The 18,143-nt window shown below is 48.6% G+C and overlaps 1 protein-coding gene across 1 annotated transcript; it reads left to right on the top strand.

Moving 5' to 3' along the window:
* The first annotated feature begins 5,932 nt into the window (after nt 1-5,932).
* On the top strand, nt 5,933-6,256 carry LOC133097491 (anaphase-promoting complex subunit 15-like). The gene has a single exon (XM_061199378.1). It carries the CDS (start codon nt 5,951-5,953, stop codon nt 6,254-6,256), a length of 306 nt encoding a protein of 101 aa, XP_061055361.1. The 5' UTR covers nt 5,933-5,950.
* Nucleotides 6,257-18,143: the final 11,887 nt, after the last annotated feature.

Raw genomic sequence — 18,143 nt, 5'->3', positions numbered from 1 at the left:
ATTAAAGAGATAAAGAAGGACACTACATAATGATCAAGGGATCAATCCAAGAAGATATAACAACTGTAATATTTATGCACCCAACATAGGAGCACTCGATACATAACGCAAATGCTAACAGCCATAAAAGGGGAAATCGACAGTAACGCAATCATAGTAGGGGACTTTAGCACCCCACTTTCACAAATGGACAGATCAACCAAAATGAAAATAAATAAGGAAACACAAGTCTTAAATGACACATTAAACAAGATGGACTTAATTGAAATTGATATTCATAGGGCATTCCATCCAAAAACAACAGAATACACTTTCTTCTCAAGTGCTCATGGAACATTCTCCAGGTTAGATCATATCTTGGGTCACAAATCAAGCCTTGGTAAATTTAAGAAAATTGCAATCGTATCAAGTATCTTTTCCGATCACAATGCTATGAGACTAGATATCAATAACAGGAAAAAAAACTGTAAAAAATACAAACACATGGAGTCTAAACAATACGCTACTAAATAACTAAGAAATCACTGAAAAATCAAAGAGGAAATCAAAAATACCTAGAAACAAATGACAATGAAAACACGATGAGTGAAAACCTATGGGATACAACAAAAGCAGTTCTAAGAGTAAAGTTTACAGCAATACAATCCTACCTCAAGAAAGAAGAAAAATCTCAAATAAACAACCTAACCTTACACCTAAAGCAATTAGAGAAAGAAGAACAAAAAAACCCAAACTTAGCAGAAGGAAAGAAATCATAAAGATCAGATCAGAAATAAATGAGAAAGAAATGAAGGAAATGATCTCAAAGATCAATGAAACTAAAAGCTGGTTCTTTGAGAAGATAACAAAATTAATAAACCACTGCCAGACTCATCAAGAAAAAAAGGGAGAAGACTCAAGTACTTTTTTTACTCAAGTAAATAGAATTAGAAATGAAAAAGGAGAAGTAACAACTGACACTGCAGAAATACAAAGAATCATGAGGGATTATTACAAGCAACTATATGCCAATAAAATGAACAACCTGGAAAAAATGGACAAATTCTTAGAAAAGCACAACCTTCTGAGACTGAACTAGGAAGAAATAGAAAATATGAACAGACCAATCACAAGCACTGAAATTGAAAATGTAATTAAAATTTTCCAACAAACAAAAGCCCAGGACCAGATGGCTTCATAGGCGAATTCTATCAAACATTTAGAGAAGAGCTAACACCAATCCTTCTCAAACTCCTCCAAAATAGAGCAGAGGGAGGAACACTCCCAAACTCATTCTACAAGGCCACCATCACTGTGATATCAAAACCAGACAAAGATGTCACAAAAAAAGAAAACTACAGGTCAATATCACTGATGAACATACATGCAAAAATCCTCAAGAAAATACTAGCAAACAGAATCCAACAACACATTAAAAGGATCATACACCATGAACAAGCGGGGTTTATCTCAGGAATGCTAGGATTCTTCAATATATGCAAATCAATCAATGTGATACACCATACTAACAAATTGAAGAATAAAAACCATATGAACATCTCAATAGGTGCAGAAAAACCTTTCGACAAAATTCAACACCCATTTATGATAAAAACCCTCCAGAAAGTAGGCATAGAGGGAACTCACCTCAACATAATAAAGGCCATATATGACAAACCCACAGCCAACATGATTCTCAGTGGTGAAAAACTGAAACCATTTCCTCTAAAATCAGGAACAAGACAAGGATTCCCACTCTCACCGCTATTATTCAACATAATTTTGGAAGTTTTAGCCACAGCAATCAGAGAAGAAAAAGAAATAAAAGGAATCCAAATTTGAAAAGAAGAAGTAAAGCTGTCACTGTTACAGATGACATGATACTATACATAGAGAATCCTAAAGATGCTACCAGAAAACTACTAGAGCTAATCAATGAATTTGGTAAAGTAGCAGGATACAAAATTAATGCACAGAAATCTCTTGCATTCCTATACACTAATGATGAAAAATCTGAAAGAGAAATTAAGGAAACACTCCCATTTACCATTGCAGCAAAAAGAAAATACCTAGGAATAAACTTACCTAAGGAGACAAAAGACCTGTATGCAGAAAACTATAAGACACTGATGAAAGAAATTAAAGATGATACAAACAGATGGAGAGATATACCATGTTCTTGGATTGGAAGAATCAACATTGTGAAAATGACTATACTACCCAAAGCAATCTACAGATTCAATGCAATCCCTATCAAACTACCAATGGCATTTTTCACAGAACTAGAACAAAAAATTTCACAATTTGTATGGAAACACAAAAGACCCCTTATAGCCAAAGCAATCTTGAGAAACAAAAACAGAGTGGGAGAAATCAGGTTCCCTGTCTTTGGACTATACTACAAAGCTACAGTAATCAAGACAATATAGTACTGGCACAAAAACATAAATATAGATCAATGGAACAGGATAGAAAGCCCAGAGATAAACCCACACACCTATGGTCACATTATCTTTGATAAAGGAGGCAAGAATATACAATGGATAAAAGACAGGTTCTTCAATAAGTGGTGCTGGGAAAACTGGACAGCTACATGTAAAAGAATGAAATTAGAACACTCCCTAACATAATAACAAAAACAAACTCAAAATGGATTAAAGACCTAAATGTAAGGCCAGACACTATAAAACTCATAGAGGAAAACATAGGAAGAACACTCTTTGACATAAATCACAGCAAGATCCTTTTTGACCCACCTCCTAGAGAAATGGAAATAGAAACAAAAATAAGCAAATGGGACCTAATGAAAACTAAGAGCTTTGCACAGCAAAGGAAACCATAAACAAGACAAAAGACAACCCTCAGAATGGGAGAAAATATTTGCAAACGAAGCAACTGACAAAGGATTAATCTCCAAAATATACAAGCAGCTCATGCAGCTCAATATCAAAAAAACAAACAACCCAATCCAAAAATGGGCAGAAGATCTAAATAGACATTTCTCCAAAGAAGATATACAGATTGCCAACACACACATGAAAGGATTCTCAATATCACTAATCATTAGAGAAATGCAAATCAAAACTACAATGAGGTATCACCTCACACTGGTCAGAATGGCCATCATCAAAAAATCTACAAACAATAAATGCTGGAGAGGGTGTGGAGAAAAGGGAACCCTCTTGCACTGTTGGTGGGAATGTAAATTGATACAGCCACTACGGAAAACAGTATGGAGGTTCCTTAAAAAACTAAAAGTAGAACTACCATATGAGCCAGCAATCCCACTACTGGGCATATACCCTGAGAAAACCATAATTCAAAAAGAGTCATGAACCGCAATATTCACTGAAGCTCTATTTACAATAGCCAGGACATGGAAGCAACCTAAGTGTCCATCGACAGATGAATGGTTAAAGAAGATGTGGTATATATATACAATGGAATATTACTCAGCCATAAAAGGAAACAAAATTGAGTTATTTGTAGAGAGGTGGATGCACCTAGAGTCTGTCATACAGAGTGAAGTAAGTCAGAAAGAGAAAAACAGATACCGTATCCTAACTCATATATATGGAATCTAAAAAAAAAAAAAAAAAAAAACAAGTGGTGCTGATGAACCTAGGGGCAGTACAGGAGTAAAGACGAAGGCGTAGAGAATGGAATTGAGGTCTAGGGGAAGGGCAAGTGTAAGCTGGGACAAAGTGAGAAAGTAGCATTGACATATATACACTACCAAATGTAAAATAGATAGCTAGTGGGAAGCAGCTACATCACATGGGGAGATCAGCTCGGTGCATTGTGACCACCTAGAGGGGTGGGTTAGCGAGGGTGGGCGCGAGATGCAACAGGGAAGGGATATGGGGATATATGTATATGTATAGCTGATTCACATTGTTATACAGCAGAAACTAACACACCATTGTAAAGCAATTATACTCCAATAAAGATGTTAAAAAAAAAAGAAAACCATTTTGTTGAATTTGAGTCCTTCTCAGGTGGGTTGTTCCAGAAAGAAAGGGATTTTCACAGAAGTAGGCCAGTCATCTGCATCTGCTGTGCAGGAAGCGAGTTTTCGATTTCATGATGCACCTGGAGATGCTTGGAGAACGTCCAGAGAAGTGTCTCCTCTCATACTGAAGGCACCTGGGAGAGCAGGACCTCTGGACACTGGATGTGTTCCCAGGGATGCCAGGGAGCTTTCTGCCTGCCAGGGTGCACAGGTGAGCAACCTTACACTGCAGCGTGCTGCCACCCCCAGCACCTGTCAGAATTGAGGCGCACGAGCTGCCTGATAAGCCCCCAGCCTGCCCCATCCCTCTCCACCTCTTCTTACTTCTGTCAGCATTCAACCCTGAAGAAGAAAGAAAAGAGGATGCTTGATGAAGCCAATCCCACTTACCAGCACTTTGTACCTCACGTGATTATGAACATGGCGGGAAAACCAGACAGAAAAAAAGTGACCTAAACACACAGCGGGTATCAGGACACTAGGACCCGAGCAGACTCTCCTTGACTCAGAGATGAGTTCTGTCCTGAGATGGACAGAACTGAGTGCAGGAGATCTCTCCAAAGAAAAGGGCTGCCCAGGTAAAGCATAGCATGGAACAGAGAGCCACGTCAATCGACTTTACTCTGCAATCAAAACTTTCAGACATTTGTTCATTCTGGGACACTCTTCTCTTAAAGTCAGTACGACATCCTTTCCTGAACGTTCTGCGATGAGAACTTGCTGGCTAAAGTGCCAGAGAGTTAGTTCTATTCCTAATTCCTACTTCTGTATGTTATCATTTGGAAACACAGGGTCCACAGTTGGCTCATGGGACCTGTATTCTTTTGTAATGTTTCCCCAGGGATTCTTTGTGTGTATGTGTGAGTGTGTGTGACTCTGTCAGACAGGTGTCTTGTGTCTATTCTTTTTTCCAGAACTTCCTGTACTTTTAATACTCTGCTCAACATGAAAATAACTTTCTCTTATTAACCAGCTTGAACTGCTTTTCCCACTTCAGTTCTCAGTGTGTAGAACCGGTTTCCCCCGCTTACCTGCATGGACCTGGGGCCTGACGCACTGTTACTGACGTCTTCGAAAGAGCCAAGTATTTCAGTGCACGAGGAAAGGTCTGCTTTCCCTGCACTGCGCAGAGATTGACCCCCTGCTCTGCGGTGAGAGGGTGGGGTGGGTGCTGGGAAGCCCCAAGTCAGGCGAGAATCGGGTCCACCGAGATCAGGGGGCATCCTTTCTGGACCCGCAGGTACTTCTTCAGTGGAACTTGGACTTTTGCTGCAACTCCCTGTCCTCCTGCCCCGAGGAACCAAGCCAGCCACGGCCCAGGTTTTCCCAAAGACAACTCCCTGCATGGCCAACAGGGCGGGGATACTCCCTGGGCCACGGGTGAAGCCTCAGGCCACTGGTGATCCTTGGAGGCTTCATCAGGAGAGAAAACAAAGTTAGATTACTATCCACATCACTTGAGGGTGGAATTAGAGTCTGTGGGGGTCATAGTCTTCCTCTCTCCCCATTCTCAACTTTTGCAGAGCACCCAGTGAGCACTCATGGGTCAGAGAAATGAATGTCTCTATGATGCCCTGCAGCAGCCCATGGGTTGCACCTCTGACCACTGAGCAGACCAGCATGCAAAGGTCTTTATAGTAAAAAACTCAAACAATGTGTGAATGCCCAGAGCATTGCTCAGGCACACAAACGGTTTAGCCTGCTTTGGTAGACTAGGTATGTGCAGTGTCATTTTTGAGCCCTCTGTAATAGAAGTTGCATTTGCATAATACAGCTGGCAAAGCCTTTTCAGATATATTTTCTATTTTAAGTCTAAAAACCAGCTTTTGAAAGTGAAGTGCTTCTGGGTCGCCGCCAGCTGCCACCTCCCGGTGCAATGAGGACACTGAGGCTCAGAGAGGTTAAGTGACTCGGCCAAGGTCAAACAGCTAGTAAGGACTCAAACCCCGTCTAGGAGCCATGCGCACCTTGTTCCCCTCACTCTTCCTCTGTGTGACTGAGACATTGTGGTTTAATCTGGATCGACCCTGTGTGGAGCAGACAGGGCTGCAGCGGCAGGAACGGCAGCATCAGGCCTGGCACTCTGATGATGAGGAAGCGGGAGATGAAGATGAGGATGAGGATGGTGAAGAGGACTCAGAGGGTGATGAGGACGTGCAGGGCCTGGATGAGACGAATGACTACAATGAGTCACCCGATGATGGAGAGGTCAGTGAGGTGGACATGGAAGACACCTCGCAGTATCAGGACCACTGGAAGATCTAGGGAGATTCCAGCCCCGCCCAGTCTATCCTGGACCCCCTGCGGAGCCAGCTGATCACCCAACCCCCCCCCCACCCCAGTACCTGAAAGCTCACCCTTGGGCACCTCCTCAGCTGCTGCCAACACCTGGTATCCTTGGTCCCTCCCAGCCCATCAGTCTGCCCTTGAATCCCCAGGGCCTGAGCCTGCCCCACCTTTCTGGCCAGTACCTCACTCCTTGGTTGCCAGACCTAGTTTCTTTCTAACTCTCTTTAATAAAGGACTGATATAAAAATTAAAAATAAAAACAACCAACTTTTGAGATAGCTGTGATTATTAACTCCTTATTTTACAAATGAAAAGTCCCTGACTCAGAAAAGAGCACCTGGAAAGTGGCCAACCCAGATGTCTTTGTCTAATACCACTGGTTCCCAGGACTGACTGCACAGTAGAATCAGCTGGAGCCTTAAAAAGGCTCATGTCCGGGCTGCGTTCCCAGAGCACGGCTGCATTCATCTGAAGTGGGGACCAGGGAGGTCAAGGCATTGACGGTATTTAAAAGTACAATCCATTCCCGTTGTGTGGCCCATCACTGGTGCTCCTCTTTATCAGGGCTCTGACTTAGGGGACTTGGAACCATTTGGGGTCCTGGGACAGGAAGTTAAGGTCAGAGCCTCACCTGAGTTCCAGTAGGTTGGGTTTCTCCAATGAAGCCAAACAGCGTGGACCGATGTTTTCTACAATGGGTCACTGAACACCTGCCAGGACAGTCCTCTAAGAGGCCCCTGCAATCCCAAAGTGGCCCAGTGAAGATCTAAAATTCTCTTGGCTGGTAGAAATCTGACTTCGTGGTTTTCCCTGTTAAACTTCATCACTTTTCTGTGAAGTGGGTTCCAACTTTTCATGGAAGAACAGGGAACAGCCTGTCGGTGTTGGTCAGCAAATTGGGGAACAGCCTGGGAACTGAGCTGCCTCCTTCACTCTCTCTCTGCTGGCAGAGTCTGACAAATAGGGGGATGGGGTTTGGGGGATCTGAGAAGGCATCAGGAGCTGTTGTCAGCTCAAGGTGACTCAGAGGAACCTGTGAGGGTCAGGCGTCGCTCAGGAGAAGAATCTGGGAGATCTCAGCCTCGAATGCACGAGCCTCAGCACCTGTGTCCCCAGATGACTTGCAGGATGCCCAGCAATGAGCAAAATCCACGGTAATTTCAGCTTGAAGCCATTCCCTTACAAACATCCCGGTGGAGGTCCACATCCCTGAAGCCCTGGAACAGGGGAACCGAATACCTTTTATGTGTATCCCGGAGGCCAGGGCAGATTCAGGCTTGTGGAGTCTGAAGCTCACACGCAGGGTTGTGGAGATGACTTTAAGAAAGAGATTTCATCGGAACCACCAGAGGCGGCTCTGGTCCAGGTGTGCTAAGATTTGGTCCAAAGTGCTGGGAGATATAAAATGTGCAGTTCTGCATACTGAGTGTAGGATGGCTACAGGTTTGATCCAAGAAAATAGGAATTCTGGTAAATTCCATTAATTCCCATCAAAAAGAAAAAACAAAAGCACGGTGCAATCATATGAATGATTGTATAAGTCTCGCTGTGCAGGGCGTGTGGCTGCCAGGGGGATTCGCCTCACAGTAAGGACCTCCCCTCCTCCCACCATGAGGAGGCTTTCTCAGACACGCTTCCAGCCCTGCACATGGCCACCATGTTCCTCCTGCAAGTCCCCCCCCAATCCAGTGCTAGCAAACAGGACACTATCCTATCACCTGTGACCTTCCCGTCTCAAACCACATGCTCAGTAGAATGGGTGGTGGCCTTGGCTGCCTGGAAGGCTGGCGGTGACCTAAGTACGCATGGAAGACGCAGGGAACCAAGCTACTCTGCTGCAGGGGGCCCAGGCTCTCTGCATCCTTAACTTGGCTTTTCTTTCCCAGAATTTTAACAGTGCCCATGGCTATTCCAGTGCTACCCAGGAACATGGAGGGGAAAGAGACAGCTGTCTTGAGAGACTGCAGATCAAATTTCTTACTTGGGGAAATTTTATTTAAAAAACATAACTACCTTGCTAGGTCCTCTCCAAGGATCTTGGAAGGAGCCCATGCAAACCCCAGGCCCTGAGGATTATACAAATTATAGATAGCTGCATGGTGACTCCATCTCTGCCAACAGCCAATGCGATAGAGAGAAGTTGGGTGTTGGGAGAGAGAGAACAAGAGAGTGAGATAGCAAGAGAGAGAATGGAGGAGGGAGGGAGGGAGGGAGGGGAGAAACTGGGTGTAGGTGGTGTGAGAGGAGGTGGACGAGTAGTGCCAAAAAAGAGGAGAGAAGTCACCTGCTAGGGCCACACTCTACTGTGGGTTCTGCCTGGATCCTTACTACCCCCTCTACACCCCCAAGCTGGGCCCCCTGGAGCTCAGCCCCATCAGGACATCATCAGGTTCTGAGAAGGGCCCCTCCTGGCCCCCACATTCTCCATCCTCCTTTTCGCCAGTTCACACCACCTGTGGATGAAACTAAGGCCAGATTCATAGAGAGAATGGTAATGTCCCTGGCTCCCGGCATCTGTGAACACCCCGTCTTATTGCTGAGCGTCCTAGGGTCTCACATGTGACCCCAACAGACTTTGCAATCCCTGGCCAGGGATGCTGATGGGCATTCAGGGCAGCCTGCCCTGGAGTCCATGCAGAGACCAAGGCTCAGTGGGGCTGCTCCCGGCCCATGTCTCACGGAACAAAAACCAAATTGTGTTCTTCAGACTGCCTGCCACACCTGTCTGCACACCTGTGTGTATGTCTGCAGCTGGGTGTGGCCATCAGGTCCCGCCCCCAAGACCACATTTTACATGCTCTTTCCTGTGACCAACCTTTCCCTTAGGCCAGCAGAACCAAGTCCTCCCCCGGTCAACATCCCTGTGTGCAGCAGTGTCCCAGGGCTGCTGCAACAAAACTCCACACACAGGGTGGCTTAAACAACAGACATTTATCGGTTCACAATCCTGGGGGCTGGAAGTTCAAGATCAAGGTGTGGGCAGGGCTGGTTTCTCCTGAGGCCTCTCTCCTTGGCTTGCAGACAGCTGTTTTCTCCATGTCCTCACATGGTCGTCCTTCTGTGAGTGCCTGTCTTTGAGTCTATATTTCCCCTTCGTTAGGATTTTAGAATTTGGGGCACATGACACAGCCCCTAACACTGTGCAGATGGACTCTATGTCATTCTGTTCACTGGCTCATCTCAAGAGACTGGAAATGGCTGGGTCCCCACTGGGGTCCAACCAGAGCCTCACTCCCAGCTCGGAGAGATTCTAGCTGACCAACTCGATGGTTCCTTCAGAGCTGGACCCTGAGGCCGTGCTGTGAGTTGGTGAGGATGCTTTCTGAAGATGGCAGGGGCAGCTGAAGTCAGCTTGCCGCCTTCTGAGGGACTCGTTACGTTTCCCTTGACGGTGGGCAGCTCCAACCCATCAGGAGGGGACTGCTGTGCCAGCCTCACCCTGAGACACTCTGGAAAAAGTGTGGTTGAGTTGTGTCCCCAATATGATGTTGAAGTCCTAGCCGAGTACCTGCTAGTGTGAACTGACTCAGAGACGGGGTCTTTGCACATGATTTAGGTAAGAGGAGGTCACGACGGTGGGCCCTAATCCAGAATGACTTTGTCCTTATAAAAAGGGGAAATTTGGACAGAGAGACATGTACAGAGGGAGACCACCGTATGAACCTGAAGACAGTCATTTACAGGCCCAGGAGAGAGGCCTGGACCAGATCCTTCCCTCACAATCTCGGAAGGAACCAGCCCTGCCAATCAATCATTTGATCTTGGACTTCCAGCCTCCAGGACTGTGAGGCAATACATTTCTGTTGTTTAAGCCGCCCAGTCTGTGGTGCTTTGTTACGGCAGCTGCAGGAAATGAATACAAGTGTCAGCAGGGAAATCCGGGCTCCCGTGGCCCTGCCTCCTCTGCCAGGTGCCCCTTCTCTCAGTGGCAGCGGAGGCTAGTGCCAGGGAGACCCAGGAGAGGGCCAAGTGGCTCCCAGTTGCCTTCTCACTTCCTCCTGTGCTCACGGATTTTGCAGATCTGGTTGAAAAGCAGATTCTGACTCAGTGGGTCTACGGTGGGGCCTATATTCCTTTCAGCTCCTGGGTGAGGCTGATGTGGCCCCATCGGAGTAACAGGGAGTCTGGGTTCTGGTACTTGATTTGCTGTCCTTCAGACTTGCCTGCAGAGGAATGTGATGCTGGTTTCCTTGGGTCTGGGCTGTGGCCTGGGTGTTGGCAATGTTTAAAGGCCCCTGGGTGAGTCTGATGTGCAGCCTTTGGGAGGAAGACACTCCCTGGGTGTTCAGGGGGGCAGGGGGAGTGGAAGCATCTCCAGAGCCTGAATCTCGTCCAGTCTGGGACCCCTTTGTAAGAATAGACAAATGTGAATACACTGGGAAGGTCCAGAAGGGAGACCATGGTCTCATGCACTGCAGTCAAAATGCCTCCCTTTTACTAGAACATCTAGTCATGTGAACAAGTCACTGAAGTGCATCCCCCATCCTGGGAAGAAGAGGATGAGGGTCCCATCCTGAGCATCTTCAGCTGTACCATGACCCGCCTCTGGTCATAAGTTAGGGCCACTGGGATGAGCTCCCAAGACTGAGCCAGAAGCTGTCCCAGAGGGAAACCCAGGGCCTGAAGGAGTATCTCAGGTTCCCAGGGACCTGACTTCATCCAGTGGGGAGATTAAGCGCCTCGCAGCTTCATGGCATAGGCAGGCCTCCTGAGGGAGGCTGCGGGTGGGTCTCCAACCAGATGGGTTGTCCAGGTCTGTGCAGGTCTGGCGGTTTTGGCCCACCTGGGACAGCTCTGTTGGGTCATGTGAGCCCTGGAGCCCCCATGGAAAAGCTTCTGTGCCCCTTCCTTTGTCCACTGCTGATGGATGGACCCTGCACCCTCGTTGATAAACGCTTGCCCCAACGCTCCCTCAGAGTCAGCTTTCCAGAGGACCACCTGCCTTCAGGCTCTTTCCAAAGAACCCAGTGCCCTTGTTACTCCACTCCTGTGTGTCCTGTGTTGTGGTGAATGTGGACTGCTGGGGGCCAGAGGACATGTGTACTTTATTTTTTAATTTATTTTTTTAAATAAATTTATTTATTTATTTATTTTTGGCTGTGTTGGGTCTTCGTTGCTGCGCACGGGCTTTCTCCAGTTGCGGCGAGCCGGGGCCACTCTTCGTTGCAGTGTGCAGGCTTCTCATTGCGGTGGCTTCTCTTGTTGCAGAGCACAGGCTCTAGGCGTGCGGGCTTCAGTAGTTGTGGCAGGTGGGCTCAGTAGTTGCGGTTCACAGGCTCTAGAGCGCAGGCTCAGTAGTTGTGGCGCACAGGCTTAGTTGCTCCACGGCATGTGGGATCTTCCTGGACCAGCGCTCGAACCTATGTTTCCCGCATTAGCAGGTGGATTCTTAACCACTATGCCACCAGGGAAGTCCCGACATGTGCACTTTATTTTATTTTATTTTTTTTAACATCTTTATTGGAGTATAATTGCTTTACAATGGTGTGTTAGTTTCTGCTTTACAACAAAGTGAATCAGTTATACATATACATATGTCCCCATATCTCTTCCCTCTTGCATCTCCCTCCCTCCCACCCTCCCTATCCCACCCCTCTAGGTGGTCACAAAGCACTGAGCTGATCTCCCTGTGTTGTGCGGCTGCTTCCCACTAGCTAGCTATTTTACGTTTGGTAGTGTATATATGTCCATGCCACTCTCTCACTTTGTCCCAGCTTACCCTTCCCCCTCCCCGTATCCTCAAGTCCATTCTCTAGTAGGTCTGCATCTTTATGCCCATCTTGCCCCTAGGTTCTTCATGATCTTTTTTTTTTTTTTTTAAGATTCCATATATATGTGTTAGCATACGGTATTTGTTTTTCTCTTTCTGACTTACTTCACTCTGTATGACAGTCTCTAAGTCCATCCACCTCACTACAAACAACTCAGTTTCGTTCCTTTTTATGGCTAAGTAATATTCCAGTGTACATATGTGCCACATCTTCTTTATCCATTCATCTGTTGATGGATACTTAGGTTGCTTCCATGTCCTGGCTATTGTAAATAGAGCTGCAATGAACATTTTGGTGCATGACTCTTTTTGAATTATAGTTTTCTCAGGGTATATGCCCAGTAGTGGGATTGCTGGGTCGTATGGTAGTTCTATTTTTAGTTTTTTAAGGAACGCCCATACTGTTCTCTATAGTGGCTGTATCAATTTACATTCCCACCAATGGTGCAAGAGGGTTCCCTTTTCTCCACACCCTCTCCAGCATTTATTGTTTGTAGATTTTTTGATGATGACCCTTCTGACCAGTGTGAGATGATATCTCATTGTAGTTTTGATTTGCATTTCTCTAATGGTTAATGATGTTGAACATTCTTTCATGTGTCTGTTGGCAGTCTGTAGACATGTGCACTTTAGATACTGGCAGCTGTGGCCAGACTGTCCCCTGGACTCCACTGCTTGTCAGTGAGGGCACCTGGCCCATCCCCTCCTGATCCCTCCAGCACTTGGCAGCTTCCCGAGGCCTGAGGCAGGAGAAGAAAGGACTCTGTCCCCAGAGAGTCCGCAAGCCTGCAGGGGTCGGGGTGAGGGTCACGGGCAGGCGGGGAGCACCATGCTCACTGGGTCCTGCTCACCTCGTGTCCCCTGCTCACCTGAGTGCGGGCTGAGGACACAGTGCTGTGTAAACGGGGGCAGCTGTGGGCAGGCGGCCCGGCCAGGACTGGCTGTTCCTGCCCTGAGGATCTCTTCCTCTCTGTCCCCTCAGCTTCCCCACCTGCACGGACCAGGCTTTGGCCACATCATCCCAGCAAGAGCACAGGGCCCTGGGAGTCACTGGGGCGTCCCGGGAAAAACCAGGTGCGATCACCGTGTGCCTGTGTGTCCACTCCTCTGTTTCCCATGGTGGCCTGTAGGCTCAGAAATGCTGACCTTAGAGGAGTACTCTCATTCGGAGAATCTGTGATTCAGCCAACACCAGATGTGATTGCATTTGTGTAAAGAAGGCCCTCACTAACCCATGAGCCCAACAGCCTGCCAGGGCACCCCGGCCCCCATCCTCTGAGACAGCCCCGGGCCCCTGTTTCCAGGTCAGCCAGAGAACTGGGGGCCGGCTGAGGCACCTGACTTTGATCTCTGAACGGCTGTGTTTAACAACCTAGAGACTCCCCGCCTTCATGGCCATGGGTTCTTTCTCTGGACCCAGCAGTCACCCTGACTCTGGCCAGCCAGGACAGTGGGCGCAGCAGTAGAGGGGAGGCAGATGTCAGAAGTCACCTGGACAAAAGGGGGCTCTGCTAGAATCTGCTAGAGTCCAGTATTCCTTTCCCTGCTCCCTGGGTTCGCCCCACCCTGCACGGCCCTGCAGGCTTTTCACAGACCGGACCAGGCACAGGTGTGACATCATCCACAGGGAGACACTGAGCCTCTGGGAGCACTGGAGGAGGCCAGGCTCACCTGGAGAAAGTGCCCAGACATTGGTGGTTGATGTCTAACAGCCGCTGTGTTCACCTGTCAGTGTCGGGCACAGGCCGTCCGGTGGGGAGCAGGCAGGTAAAGGCACTGGAAGAGATTTCCCGAGGTTCCCGCCCACATGGACAAGACAACAATGAGAGGATGGACAGCCACGGATGGCTCCCTGGCTGTCATCAGGGCCTCTCCGTGTGGATTTGTCCAGCCAGATCTGGGGGGGATTGTGCGCGGTCCAACCACTGTGTTTTGGCTTTGCCCTCTGACCCTAGGAGGCCTTGGTCATCCCAAGGTCATCAGTTTTAACCCCACCCTGCAGGGCCCCAGGGTGGAGTCCCCTCTGCTCTCCAGACCCCTCCCAAGGAAACAGCTCAAGGGCTTTGGAGGTCAAAGACAAATGTCACCCTGCCACCCATTGTCATCCTTCCTCAGAGGGACAGAGAAACCCTGGGAGGGCTGAGAGACAGGTTTATATGTGGGGATTTTCAAAATCTGGGACTCAGCCAGGGGTGTGTGTGTGTGTGTGTGTGTGTGTGTGTGAGAGAGAGAGAGAGAGAGAAAGAACTAGAGAAGAGAGAAGATGAAAAGGCCAGCAGAAGGTTTTCTATAGCCCAAAGAAGGCCCAGAGCCAATACCTGGGGAAACGCCCCAGGTAGTATTTTGTTCTAGTAAAAGTAAATCCCAGCATCCTAGGGAAGGACCAATGCGGAAGCAGGAGCCTGGAACTTGGGATGATTTTCCCCATAACCTGCTTGTGGCCTGTGGAGGTGGACCAGACTCCAGTTCCCAGTGCCCCTCCCAGGGAGCCCTGGAGAAAACCACCTTCTCCCTGGCACTGCTTTAGCTGTTAAACCGGTAATGATCATCACACCTGCATATGGGGCTTCCTGGGGAGGAGCTGATGAGACACTGGGGGCAGGCGGGGAACCAGGTGTGGGACCCTGGTTTCTGCCACCCAGAGCTCACAACGCCTGGGGCCCACAGGCCTGTCAGCCTGTTTCTCAAGCTGTCTGACAAGGTCCACAGACACCAGCTCCTGGTCCCTCCAGGTGTGGGATGGCAGCTCTGTGCAGTTCATGTTCGGGGGGCGCCAACCTGGCACATGTGTGGGCCCCTGTGAAGCCACCAAGTGACAACTTGGTCAGTTCGTGCTGGGCCCCTAGGCACCCTGTTATAGTGACCTAATGAACTAGGGGGACCAGGGCAGAATGACGATCCCTAGGTGAGACTTATTCCTGAAGCCCTGATGGGGAGGGGCCCTGTCCTCCGGAATCTAACAGCCCCCGACCTGCTAAGGTTGAGTCCACCTGTGCCAGGGCCATGCCCAGGGTAATTTCTAAGAGTCGGCAGGGTCCTCTCCAAGTAAAAACCTGGCCCTCTGCTGCAGGAGCTGCCTCCACGGAGGATTCATTTCATTGGGTTGAACCTCTTTTAAGAGATGGGAGGGGAGGAAAAGAAGGGAAAGACAGGAGGGATGACCATCCCATCGAGTCAACATAGGCAGTGTGGCCTGACCTTGGCAGGAAGGCAGCAGGCTCGCTGGGCCCCTTCCACGGGCATGGCTGACACAAGGGAGCCCTCTGCTGCAGGACGGGCACCGCATGTGGCTGCTCCCCAAGCGTCCACTAGGTGGCAGCATGACACCTGGGCAATAGCTCGCCAGTCTTGGAGACAGTGATTTAGGTTCCACCTATTTTCACAAAAGCCTGAAATTTGCCAAGTGGATGCAGTATTGGAAATCACATTTCGGCAGGTAAAAAGATGTAGTAAGTGATTTATTTTCAGAGTAAGTGGTTGGCATCTGGCTACTCAATTCAGGGAAGCAATTTCTAATCTTTGCCGTTATGTATTGAGGGCTGAAAGGGAACTGGAAAGGTTTCTTATGTCCTCTTGTTAAAGATCTGCCTGCTGCATGTTCATTCCTGCTGGCCTGAACTCGAGGTGGGCTCATTTTGAGCCGGGATGCCGAAAGTTTGAGCTGGAAGGGCCCCTCATCCAGGCTTGTTCATCTGCAATCTAGAGGCCTTGGGAACTGAAGGACATACCACGTATTCCTGGAGAAGGCCAACTAGACATCAGAAAGACTCGGGTTCCTTAATTCGGGTTCGAATAGTCCAGGCCTTTGATTAAAACAAATCTAAAAACAATAGATTTACTACGTAGTCAACATGGTTTGGATGTAGGTTCTAAGGGGGTAACACAAAGGATCCCAGGTCTAATCCACCCTGTTTTACAGGGAAAGCAACTAAGCCCCCAAAATGGGTGTGTATTGAGCCCGTGGACCTCATAACTGCTTGTCTGATGCTCTCTCCACTCTGCCCGGGTCACAGAGCCTCAGTGAGTGGAGGAAGTCACATTGCAGGACTGAGCTGTCTTTTCTAGATTCCCAGACATGGAGAGAAGCCAAGGATGAACCACCTCCTTGACACACCCCCAAAATATTTGAGAAATGTCAAGAGTGACAGGTGATTCTTCTAGGTTGGAGAAAAGAGATGTATTTCTACATATTCTCTTACCTCCTTTTAGTTAACTGACAACTGGCCTATGGATAACACTACACAGAGGGCAGGGATTTAGACCCCAGATAAATGTGTTTTGTCCTCCAATTTCCCCTACACTTGGGCACATCACCGTGAAAAACTTCAAGCGACCCGCTTGGGAGCTGAGTCCCAACCCTCTCACCACAGCCCCTCCAGGGAAAGTTCCAGTCCGTGCATGGGGAGATTCAGCTTGGGAAGTAAGCTTTTCTATTCCAACCAGTGCGTCATGCCTTATCACATGTTTCTGCAGCATGAGAGGGTGAGGTTAGACTTAGAACTTACGCACAGGTGGAGGAATGTGCTGGAGAAGGAAGGGCAGGCTTTGATGGCAGTGGGTGGAGACTCCTCAAACTTTGCCTCCCAGGCATCTACAGAGCTGGGCCCTGCACAAGGAGTCCAAGTGGTCCTCAGCCCCCAGGAGCGACTCTGGAACCAAGTTCCAAAGGTGGACCTGTAAGAGCAAGGGCAGCCGCCACATGATCCTCACTTGCCCAGGCTTCCCAGGATGGAAGGCCAAGGACCTCTCCATCCACGTGGACCCCAAGGCTGGGGGGTGCCTTGTGCCTGGGGGTCCCTGCTATAACCCAGGGCCAGGCTCGGGCCTGGCACCCTTGGATGGTCCAGAGTGATTCTCTAGACCTCAGGCCCAGCACAGAGCCTGCTGCTATGGCATAGATGCTGCCTGACCTACATCACCCACTCCCACAGGAGTAGAATGGCCTTCACGGAGTGGGTTTGTCAATATACACTTGTTGCTGATTTTAAATGCCTGGACTTGGAGATTTTATTGTGTGCCTTCTCTTTCCAACCACAGAGAGAACGATTAAATAAGACCCATTCCCTCATCCCTCACTCATCCCCTTAACCCTTAGCTTGGCCCTTTATCCTCTAAGGCAAGTCCCTAACCACACAGACAGAAGCACCATCAGGGGAAGTCATTTTCTGCAACCATCTTCAGCATGTGGATAGCTCAAAGGCATTTTAAAAGTCAAAATTGATGGCTGCCACTGCCCCCCACATGTGGTTTCCCCCTTTCACGTGGTTAGTGACCCTTCTGGAAGTTCAGCTGTGTTAGAAAAACAAGATTTCCCCTTCTTGAGGTCACTTTGCATTTCATTCTGAAGGTGGGCTGAGCGGACTCACCCTACACTTTGCATTTCCCTGCAAGTGGGCTTCAAATTCCACCAAGAGCTGTGAGCACCTGGGTGAGGGACTCACTCCTGCCCGGGGCCAGTCCTTTTCAGCCAACAGCAGCTTTCCAGCTCCACACGCTGTTGACCCAGCAGAGTGGATCAACTCTGCTGTGCATTAGAATCAGGACCCTCTCGTCCCGTCTCCCAGCTGCAAGCTGTCGCCTCCCCATAACCCTCACGGCCTGTACCATCTACTCGCATGAGGATTTACAGGCTGCGTTCCGCTCAGCAGAACAGTCCGCGGTTGAATTCTTACGGAAACCTCAGTTGACTGGTTTCCTATCAGAGATCCAGAAAGCACATTTAAAATGCACAGAATGCCTGCATCACAGGAACCTGTTCATGTGACCCCATATGTCTTCAGGGTCCTTGGCCCGGCACCACCCTTCACGTCTGCCCAGCGAGGGCGCCTGTCTGCCCGCCCTGGCCTCACTCTCTGGCCTGAGCTCTTCCAGACGGAGAAGTCGGCCCACGCCTCTTTCCCCATAAATCTTCCCTTCCTTCCACTGCCAAGCGCCCACTCCCTCACATTCCCTCAGCTCTCACAGTCCCTGTAACACGATGTACCATCCAACTGGAGGTGTGTGTTTTATGGACGTTTGGCTGTAAGTCCTGTGCAGCAGGAGTTGCATTCTGTTCCTTCCTGAGCCTGGACCAGAGCAGCAGGGACGGTGCTG

This window comes from Eubalaena glacialis, chromosome 9 (genome assembly GCF_028564815.1).
Source record: "Eubalaena glacialis isolate mEubGla1 chromosome 9, mEubGla1.1.hap2.+ XY, whole genome shotgun sequence".
Classification (NCBI taxonomy): domain Eukaryota; kingdom Metazoa; phylum Chordata; class Mammalia; order Artiodactyla; family Balaenidae; genus Eubalaena; species Eubalaena glacialis.
This window is presented reverse-complemented; position numbering and strand designations above follow the sequence as displayed.

What these genes read in the sequence shown, in the direction of transcription:
- LOC133097491 (XM_061199378.1), top strand. Translation starts at nt 5,951, where the DNA reads ATGCGCACCTTGTTCCCCTCACTCTTCCTCTGTGTGACTGAGACATTG.